Source organism: Portunus trituberculatus, chromosome 42 (assembly GCF_017591435.1).
Source record: "Portunus trituberculatus isolate SZX2019 chromosome 42, ASM1759143v1, whole genome shotgun sequence".
NCBI classification, from domain to species: Eukaryota; Metazoa; Arthropoda; class Malacostraca; order Decapoda; family Portunidae; genus Portunus; species Portunus trituberculatus.
Genome location: NC_059296.1, coordinates 24,187,827 through 24,198,795, shown reverse-complemented (window position 1 = coordinate 24,198,795; position 10,969 = coordinate 24,187,827). Strand labels below are relative to the sequence as shown.

Below are 10,969 nucleotides of genomic sequence, written 5' to 3'. Positions count from 1 at the left end.
AAAGCTTTTTGATGCTGCTGTAACAACTTCGCTCTTATATGGTTGTGAATCGTAGCTTAACTGTGATATAAAAGCCGTAGAAAAACAGTACAAATGGTGTATTAAACAACTACTGGGCGTGAGGAAGACAACTAGCAATGACGTGTGTATGGTGGAATTAGGTTTGCCTTCACTTAGAGCACTTATTAAACAAAGACAAAGAATTTTCTTTCATAAAATATGGTTAGAAAGAAGCACTATGGATGATGCCCCATTAATACATATAGTGAGGCTTGTTCTGGGTTACAACGATCAAGTATCCAGGTACATCAATGATATAACCTTTAGCAACAGTAATGATATAGAAGAGGCCAAGCGACAATTGAAATTAAATATTACGAATTCTACATCAAACAGATTACACTTTTATAAGATGGTCAACCCAAATTTAAAAGTGCATGACATATACACAAAAAACATAAAGGTTAACGACATAGAACGTGTGTCATGGACAAGACTACGACTAACTGCACATTCACTCGCGGTAGAGAAAGGTCGCTGGAACCGGCTGGGGCGGGGCCGCCTTCCCATGGAAGAGAGGCTGTGCCCCTGCGGCCTGGTGCAGACTGAAGCACACGCCATTGAAAGCTGTCCCTTGTCCTTGCACCTGAGAAATATGTATAATATCACAACTGTCGGGGAGTTGTTTGCCAGAATAGAGTATAACAACGTTTGTGCCATAATTCACAAAATTTTAGCTATATATGATTAAAGTAAGAGTGTACTACTGAATTAGAATATAATGTTACTGTTTCGCGTTTTATTTGTTTATTTTTTAGTTGTATTGTTTTCTTTTATATAGTTTTATAAGGTTTTGTCTTTTAGTTAGTCTTTTATGTGTGTACCTTGATTACAATACAGTTTTACTGTTTTCCTTTTTATGTGTATTGCATTTTTTTTATACAGTATTATGGGATTTATTTTTGAGATAGTAGAAGATCACACGGTAATTTCATATTTACTGGTTCGCCTTTGTTGACTTTAGTGCACTGAACATATCACACATTGTGTTTATTGCTTTAGAAAGGTTTTAAAGATCTGTATTGATCAAAAGAGTTAAGTCTTGTAATTTGGACCAAAATTTATTTCTAATTTCTGTAATGTATATATTTTTCTGTGGTCAATAAACTATCTGAATCTGAATCCGAATTTGTGTGTGAGTGTGTGTGTGTGTGTGTGTGTGTGTGTGTGTGTGTGTGTGTGTGTGTGTGTGTGTGTGTGTGTGTGTGTGTGTGTGTGTGTGTGTGTGTGTGTGTGTGTGTGTGTGTGTGTGTGTGTGTGTGTGTGTGTGTGTGTGTGTGTGTGTGTGTGTGTGTGTGTGTGTGTGTGTGTGTGTGTGTGTGTGTGTGTGTGTGTGTGTGTGTGTGTGTGTGTGTGTGTGTGTGTGTGTGTGTGTGTGTGTGTGTGTGTGTGTGTGTGTGTGTGTGTGTGTGTGTGTGTGTGTGTGTGTGTGTGTGTGTGTGTGTGTGTGTGTGTGTGTTTTTTTTTCACCTCGGTCCTCTGCTGGTCACCCAGCCAGTCTTCCCCATTACATTAAGAGGCTTGCCCATTTGCCTCGCCGCTTACCGGGATTTGCGGTGAGAAAGAGGCTGAAGACAGTTAGTCAGAGGAGGGGAGTTGATGAGACGAAAAGCTTTGATTTCACGCTATCTAGTAAAACTGTGTGTTTGGAATCCCCCAAAACATGTGAAGAGTATTCCATACAGAGGCGGATAAGGCCCTTATACAGAGTAAGCAGTTGGAGGGGAGAGAAAAACTGGAGGAGACGCCTCAGAACGCCTAATTTCATAGAAGCTGTTTTTAGGAAGAGATGAGATGTGAAATTTCCAATTAAGATGATGAGTAAAAGACACACTGAGGATATTCTGCGTGAAAGAGGGCGACAGTTGAGTGTCATTGAAGAAAAGGTGATAGTTGTCTAGAAAGTTGTATTGAGTTGATAGATGGAGGAATTGAGTTTTTGAGACATTGAAAAGTATTAGATTTTCTCTGCCGCAATTAGAAATCTTAGAAAGATCAGATGTCAGGGGTTCTGTGGCATCCCTGCGTGATCTGACGAATTTCTGAAGGACGTGGGAAGATGAAGGGGGGTATCATCAGCGTAGTAGTGGATAGGGCAAGAAGTTTGGTTAAGAAGATCATTAATGAATAATAAAGAATAGGTGACAGGAGAGAACCCTGAGGAATACCACTATTAATATATTTAGGAGAGGAACAGTGGCCATCTGCCACAGCAGCAACAGAACGGTCAGAAAGGAAATTTAAGATAAAGTTGCAGCGAGAAGGATAGAAACCGTAGGAGGGCAGTTTGGAAGTCAAAGCTTTATTTCATACTCTACCAAAAGCTTTTGATATGTCTAATACGACAGTAAAGGTTTCACCGAAATCTCTAAAAGAGGATGACCAACACTCTGTAAGGAAAACAAAAAGATCACCAGTAGAGCGACCTTGACGGAAGCCATCCTGGCGATCAGAGAGAAGATTGTGAAGTGACAGATGTTTAAGAATCTTCCTAGTATAGACTCAAAACTTTACACAAGTAAGATATTAAAGTTATAGGACGCTAGTTTGAGGGATTAGAACGGTCACCCTTTTTAGGAACAGGCTGAATATAGGCAAACTTCCACCAAAAAGAAAAAGTAGAAGTCGATAGACAAAGTTGAAAGAGTTTGGCCAGGCAAGGGTTAAGTACGAAAGCACAGTTTTTGAGAACAATAGGAAGGACCCCATCCGGTCAGAGGTTTTAGGTCAGAGAGGGCATGAAAAACATCATTACGAAGAATTTAGATTGAAAACATGAAATAGTCAGAGGGAGGAGGAGAGGGAGCTATAAGCCCAGAATCATCCAAGGTGGAGTTGTTAATAAAGGTTTGAGAGTAGAGTTCAGCTTTAAAGACAGAAGATATGGCAGTCGTGCCATCGGGATGAAATAAAGGAGGGAAAGATGAAGAAGTAAAGTTGTTGGATATGTTCTTGACTAGATGTCAGAAGTCTCGAGGGGAGTTTGAGTCTGAAAGATATAAAGATATAAAGTGAGTAAGATTCAGGAGACAGAAGGCTCAAGTACCTTTTTTGGGCAACCTCTCTGTCATGGACAGCACGAGAAAAGGCTGTGTTAAACCAAGGTTTAGAAGGTTTAGATTAAGAGAAAGAATGAGGAATATATGTATATATATATATATATATATATATATATATATATATATATATATATATATATATATATATATATATATATATATATATATATATATATATATATATATATTAAGGATATAAATGGGCAGGAGATTTTCTCTCAAACATATTTAATCAAAAGTGATGGCAAGCTCTGCATTTATTATTTTCTTCAAGGTATTTTCTCTATACCTTAGCAAGGTTTTATATTCTTTTTCAAGACTGCTTATGGTTTGGCCGTAGCTAACCATGGATACTAGTTCCGGATTTCGGGTCCCTTGACCCTTCTTCAGTAGCTGGAAGTCTGTGGTAGTTATCTTTGCGGTGTTGTTGGCGAGAATGAGATTTTCTGTTCTCCGTGCGGCTTAAGGCGTTTTCAGTAGCGTCACCGCAAGGCCAAACATGTTTGAGTTCACGCTGAACAGGACAGTGCTGAGGACACCGTCGGTGGTGCCAGACGACCATGTCACTGTGATCTCAATCCCTGGGAGAAGTTATCGTACACATCAGTCACCTGACCCAGCGCTGTGGTTAAGACATAAACACAGCAGCATGGTGGAAGAGTTTGGAGATTTATTCCTTGATGGGGAGTATTATAGGTCACCAGTGTTTCATCATTTGTATATGCCGAGGACCGAGCAGCGCAATACTTATCAAAAACAAGAGGTCTTCAGTCCTGGAAGTGGTTTGATCTACGCGGGCTTGTTTTGAAGGTGTTCCATTGTAGATGTATGGCTGCGGTTTTCTGACGCCTATATAATTGAATTACGTCAATAATTAGCAGCTAATCTATTTTTACCATCATTCATTACTTTATAATATATGGATTTGCAAAAATATTATCTTTTTTTTACGTAATAATAGAAAAGTAACTCCATTATTGTATCGAAGTCACGACTACTAGAAGAATGGAATCGGACAACACTCACAAGGACGGATAGATGCGACATGTCACCAGCTACCACCAGCTCCTTAATTTATTTCACACCGTATTTTTTATATCGGTTTTCTCCAGTATGCCGCACAATATGTAAACGTAAATCTACATCTACAGTACCCACTTCTATGGCCTAACATACGTCTAACTATTAAGTTTTATTCGAAATGTAACTTCTTCTTGATCTCATTCCATGAGGTTGATGGGGTTGCTCCAAGCTGATTGGCTAAAAAGCGTTTGCCAAACGAGGGCAAACGCTTTGGAAAGGCGTTTGCTCGCGTTTGCGAAAACTTGCCTCCGTTTGACTCCGTTTGCCCCCAGCCGCGCCGCTACTGAAAACGCCTTTATATGCAGCCCGAACGGGATCAGAACGAGCTGCTCCCTGTGGGCGGAGCCGCTGATTGACTGCTTTGTCTCGTTGCTCGGTGAGGTGAGGTTGCCGCTTCGTTTTTCTTTCTTGATTTCTTCATGCTTGGAAGGGCCTGAAGGTCTTCTGACTGGATGTTTAATTTCGGATTATTTTCTTTTATGCAGAGGGCTTCTAAGATGCTTAGGCGTCGTCCATCGTTGCATCCATCAATTATTTATGTGTTTTTCTTGTAATAGTGATGCCATGTACTTCTATAAGATGTTTTTTAGGGGGGCCTGTTGCCAAGTGCATTGTTAACCATCGAGAGTTTAGTAGTGGTCATGCTAATATAGGATGATGGTAGGACTTCACAGTTTCCTAGACAGAGACACATAAAAATTCAGACGTGCCTGGTTCATGCCCACTTCCTAAACTCCATTAATCCAGGAAGCTTTGCCGCTGAACTCAATAAACTTTACAAGGCCAATGACCTCCCCAGTATAATTATACCAGAGGACCCACCTTCTACTGCCATCTTAAACATAATGACAAAGAACACCTCTGACAACACCTCAAAATGTAATACTGCAGTACCCACACAGCCAAGCACCAACACCAATAATACACCTTCTTAAACAAGCACAAAGGCCCTTGACAATACTCCATTAATCCAAAACACTCCAACTACAACCCTCAACAACACTTAACCGGAGGACATGCCCGTACTGGAAAAGATTTCTGGCACCCACCTATGAATGGAAATCATAACTCAGAAAAGCGAGGGATGGCCGAAAGACACTTTCAGTCTTAATTACTTAAAGTCTACAATAGATAAGGGTAGATTCAAATGGAGATTCGATAACACTGTATATAATGAAAAGGAAATATATAGCCACCTTATAAAGAACGATATTGATCTCGCTAACTGTTGGTGTATAATGGATGATGCATTTTTTAACAAAATCCGAAGTGGCAAAACTGACGAGAGGACACCACCAAAAAATCAACAAAAACACACCACAGACATCCCTCTAAGTAAATAAAACAACAAGAAAAGTATTAAATACACCCCCAACACAACAACACATACAACTTCTCACAACATGGCACACAGTTACACACCACACACAGTAAAAATCGTACAACACAATGTTCAGCACTGGAAAAGCAAAAAAAAAAAAAAACCATTTAGTAACATATACAGAGAAATTGACCCTGAAATCATACTACTCAACAGTCACAGGATGAAAACAAACGATAATATAAAAATACTAAATCACACCCCTTACCTTATCAACTCCAGTGATGAAATGCACGACGGTTCAGCTATTCTCATTAAACATAACCTGAAAAACAAAATAAAAGATGATTACGATACTGACATACTACAAGTTACAATAGAAACAAATACAGGCCCAATAAACATCGCCACAACATATCTTCCTCCTCGAAGACCTTATCTACCAATCCCAGACTTCCATGCAATAGCGTCCCAATCAACTCCAACCTACATCGTTGGGGACTTGAACGCACATCACCCGAATTTAGACAAGAAAACGAGTAATAACGTAGGCAAAGCTCTAATGATGCTGATCAATAATAACAAATTAGCACATATAAGCCCAGATTTTCCAACATACATATCACACAATGCCTTCTCCACCCCAGACATAATACTAACAACAATAAAACTTACCACAATATACTTAACCAACCAGGACCAACAACTAATGGCACCAATCGCGATCTGTGTAGTTTTCATTGTTCGCCAGCTGATTTAATTCACAAGTTGGTCCTGCCTATCGCGCCGAACTGTCGCTCTTGTGGAAGCCCTATTAAAAAAAATATATATACTGATATTCATGCCTACATACCTCATAATATAAACGTTTGGTTATTTATCTATGTGTCTGATTGAAAATGACAAAAATATGCAAATATATGTTCCTAATGGTGCAAAGTATGGATGTACCAATGTCCCATCAAAATATTTTTTGCAAGTCTAAAAGTACATATATACCTTATCACAAAATTGTCAGAGTTTCTGCTTAGGATAATGCTCCACTCAAAAAAGCGTAGAGCAAATATCACTGAGTAGCATTTATAAAAAAAAAAATTTTCGAGTCTGTGCCGAAATAACCTGGCCAACATTACCGAAACCGAATTTTCCTAACTGAATCAGTAGAAGCGAACTTGGTATGTCTTTTGATATCAGAAAGTTTCTCAGAGTTGGCACTGTCCATTTTCTAAGTTCATCCTCACTAATATCCATAGTGTTATCCATAGTGAAGTCGTTGTATAGCGAGTGTGGCGATGGCTCTTAACACGCTAGATTTGTTTACGTTTTGATAGAACAATCTCGGTGCATGTTAGACAATATAATCTGTACTGTTAATTTCCTAAGACTATTAATTGTTGTGATTGTGTATGAATATAATTCATATTAATTTTTATGGAAAGAAAAAGGCATTAAAACTACGCTTTACCTATTAATGATCTTTTCCATTTTTTGGACCAGAAATAGAGATGGTAAAGAAGAGCGCTCTAAATATATATAAAATATTTCCACTTTTTAGCTTATATGCCACGAGTACATTCATAGAAAGATTATAACTACTTTATTAAACCACTTAATATTTACAAAACGTGTAGAAAAGTACGTTCCAGTTTACCAACTTGCTGTGAAATAATTAATCCATCTGTCGGTTGAAGGCACCTACATAGCAGATCGCGATCGGTCCCATTCACCCACATACCCATTATCATAAAGATAACTTCACATCCTATTAGAATAAACACACCACCTATATACATAACAAACAAAACTAACTGGGAAGAATTCAAACAAGATGCAAAACTTAAAACAAAAAAACATAAACACACACCCATACATCAACCAAACTACCTTGGAAAACTCAATGAAAGAGTGGATGACTGCAATAACCTCAACTATGGAAAAACATATACCAACCAGAACAGAACATAATCAATTGGGAAAAAATAATAAGCGAAGCATACAAAATACACTCTATAAAGATCCAAAGAAATTCTGGCAAAACATGAAGCAACTAAAACAACTAAAAGGTAACACATCAAATCAAACACAGTGTCTAATACAAGATAACAAAAAGATATATGAAGAAACAAACAAAGAAAAAATCTTCAGAAAATCTGGAGTAATGTCTTCACAATAAGCCCATCAGAAGATTTGTTGTTCGATGAAGAGAACGAATTTAACACATACATCAACAACAACATAGTACAAATATTTCCCTACCATCACGGAAACACAAATAACCTAAATAACAACAACTACTTAACATCCCAGATCACAATACAGAATGTGAAAAATATTATAAAGCAAAAAAAAAGGATACACAAAAACAGATAAAACCATTCTACAGAATCTACCTGATAAATTTTCAGAAATATTCACAAAACTTCTTAACATATCACTAGTAATGTGGTATTTCCCAGACGTATTCAAACACTCTAAATTAAAGTTGATACCTAAATCAAACAAACCAACAACAGACCCCAACAACTTCTGCTCTACCTCACTACTTGAAGAACCAGGCAAAATTTATGAAAAAATAATCAACATGAGAGAAAATTTCTAGAAAACAACAATATACTACCTAATTCACAGTATAGTTTCCACAAACACAGATTAACAGCCACAGCCCTAGCAGCTATCACATAAGCCATTTCAAAAGCCCTCTCAGACAAAAAGCAATGTTGTATAGTTCTACGAGATGTCTCCAAGGCTTTCTTGACAATAAATCAGCCTCTGTTACTCTGAATAGCTTTGAAGGCCAAAGGTTTCAACTCCACAGTGGTGTACCGCAAAATAGCAGCTTATCACCCACACTTTGCACACTATATACATACAACATACCCCCACCTATTACAGATGGGATAAATATACACGACGCAGGTGACATTACACAAATCATAACTCAAGCAGGCAAATCAAGAAATATGCCAATAAAAAAAGATAGAAAAGGAAATAAAAAAAAACATAAATGACTTTAAAAACAAATGGAAAATAAGAACCAACACAACAAAATTTACTATCCTCCCCATAGTTTTATCAACGACAACTCCGGTTAACATTGAAGGAAATTTAATACTCTATTCAAATTAAACAAGCATCATACAACTAAAGCTGTACCCACGTGGATACAGCAAACATGTTACACATGTCACCCCAAAAAAAACTTCCCTTGCGCTCAAAGTAATAAAACGCCTTGAAATGCTAAACACCAACATAAAAATACACTTAGTTAAAGCATGTGTCCTTCCTATCCTAACATACCCAACCTACACACTTAATGCACTCTCAAAACAACAAATGCTTTCACTACAACGAATACAAAACAGAGCATTAAGGTTTGCACGCCAAGAGAAATATCCATATACAAAAACAATAGAAGAACTGCACTCGATATCTAAACTGGATCCTCTAAATATCACAATCTACAAAAGAGGAAACAACATTAAACAAAAAATTGAGAACATCCTTGAGGATACAACAAACATTAAAACAATAGATGGTTACGAGCACGGAACTGAACACAATTGGTTCAAGAAACCTATAAAATATCTTAACAAAATTAGCCCATCCCCCATGTTTACGAAATAGCACATTTATCAAGAATGTTTTTATGTCATATGTCTTGAAGACATATGGCATAAAAACATACAACATCACACCAATCCTACATGATCTGTAATATATAACATAAACACTAACAACAATGCACATGCATGGATGGTTTGTTCTCTCCTCTGCTCTGCGCCCTGAGTTGCTGGGGGAGGATGTGTGGCCTCTCTAACGGTCGTGTAGAGCATGGCGGCTCCCTTTACAACTTCCCCTCCCCGGTAATGGGTGGTGTACACCGGCGCTGTCTGCAGACATCCGGCAACGGAGAAAAGTTGAGAGGAAACAATACATCAATCCGTAGTTCCAAAACACACCCACCATTAAACCTAACTTGCTATTACAAAACAAAATCACAAACAACACAAAACACAATGACAGTTTTCATGCGCCCTCTGCTCTGCGCCCTGAGTTGTTGGGGGGCGGGAAGTACGGAATACCTAACGATCGTGTAGTGCATAGTGGCTCCTATTACCACTTCCCCTACCCGGTAAGAGGTGGTGGGGACTGACACTGTCTGCAGACATCTTGCAGCGGAGAGAGGCAAGGCAAGAAACTTATTTAAAAAAAAAAAAATAAGACGCTTATCAGTTTGATAGAGACCCTAGGCATAATGTAAAGTAAATACAGTACAGGCTCGGGACGAAGCGCTCCGCAAGAGAAAAATAACAAGAATTAGCAAGACGGTTTTCGTCATCTTTACACTCCCACTTTATTTCCTTTCTCACCATATCCCTCAACTCTTCCCTTCTCACCAACTTTAACTCTTCATAGTTTCACCCAAGTTTTTTATTCCCCGTCATTGTACCAGCGTTCGATGATTCTCTTGGTTTGTTTATGGATGTCTTTTTCTCTGAAACCGTTGTTTACTAGTACCTGTGTTGATCCCTCTATTTATTGGTGTACTTGCTGCCAGGCACTGCAGTGTGTAAGTGCTCTACATATGTAGGCGCCGATGGCAGAGTCCTTGTATCTTTGTGGGCATTCACTCCTTCCGTTTAAGCAATGTCCAGGGTTTGTGTCTTTGACATATACTTCTGTATTAAAAGACTCGTCCGGCTGCTTCACGAAGATGTCCAGGAAAGGCATGGTGCCGTTGATGCTGCTTTCTATAGTGAAGTTAAATCCAGAAACTTGCTGAAGGCGCTGTCTTACATGTTCTGTGTTGGCTTGGTTCTTCGTTTTGGTGAATATATCGTCGATATATGTGCAGTATATGTCTGGTTCCTCTGTTTCCTTGAAGACTACTTCTTCTATACACCCCATGAAAAAGTTGGCAAGTAATACTCCGAGAGGTGAGCCCATGGCGACTCCATCAATCTGACGGTACTTGTTTCCTGGGGGACAATTGAATGGCGCTTCCTTCGTGCATCATTCCAGTAGTTCACGCAGCCTGGACTCTTGTACGTCGGGGTCGGGGGTGAAGTTCACTAACCACTAACCATCATACCTTTAAATTTTTCTCTTTTAGTGCATTGGCTATGACATATTAGAATTTTATACTATATTTTGTATTGGATAGGAAATTCTTAGTGAACCAATCAGATTTTGCCATCTAGTAAGTAGAAACCTATAAATATTGGTAAGCCAGTCGCCCTCCCCTGAAGATGGGATATGTACTTTCCCGAAACGTTGTGAAGTGGATATAATAAACATAACCGACCTTTTGTGGGTCTTCTCTTTCCTGTATTCTATATATATATATATATATATATATATATATATATATATATATATATATATATATATATATATATATATATATATATATACATACATACATACATACATACATACATACATA

General features: G+C 38.3%; 1 protein-coding gene across 1 annotated transcript; it reads right to left on the bottom strand.

Annotated features, from left to right (window-relative positions):
- Positions 1 to 3,023: 3,023 nt before the first annotated feature.
- Positions 3,024 to 10,470, bottom strand: LOC123517393. Its single transcript, XM_045277405.1, has 3 exons — positions 10,107 to 10,470; positions 5,025 to 5,087; positions 3,024 to 3,049 (listed from the first exon to the last, which is right to left on the bottom strand). Exons 1-3 carry the CDS (start codon positions 10,468 to 10,470, stop codon positions 3,024 to 3,026), a joined length of 453 nt encoding a protein of 150 aa, XP_045133340.1.
- Positions 10,471 to 10,969: the final 499 nt, after the last annotated feature.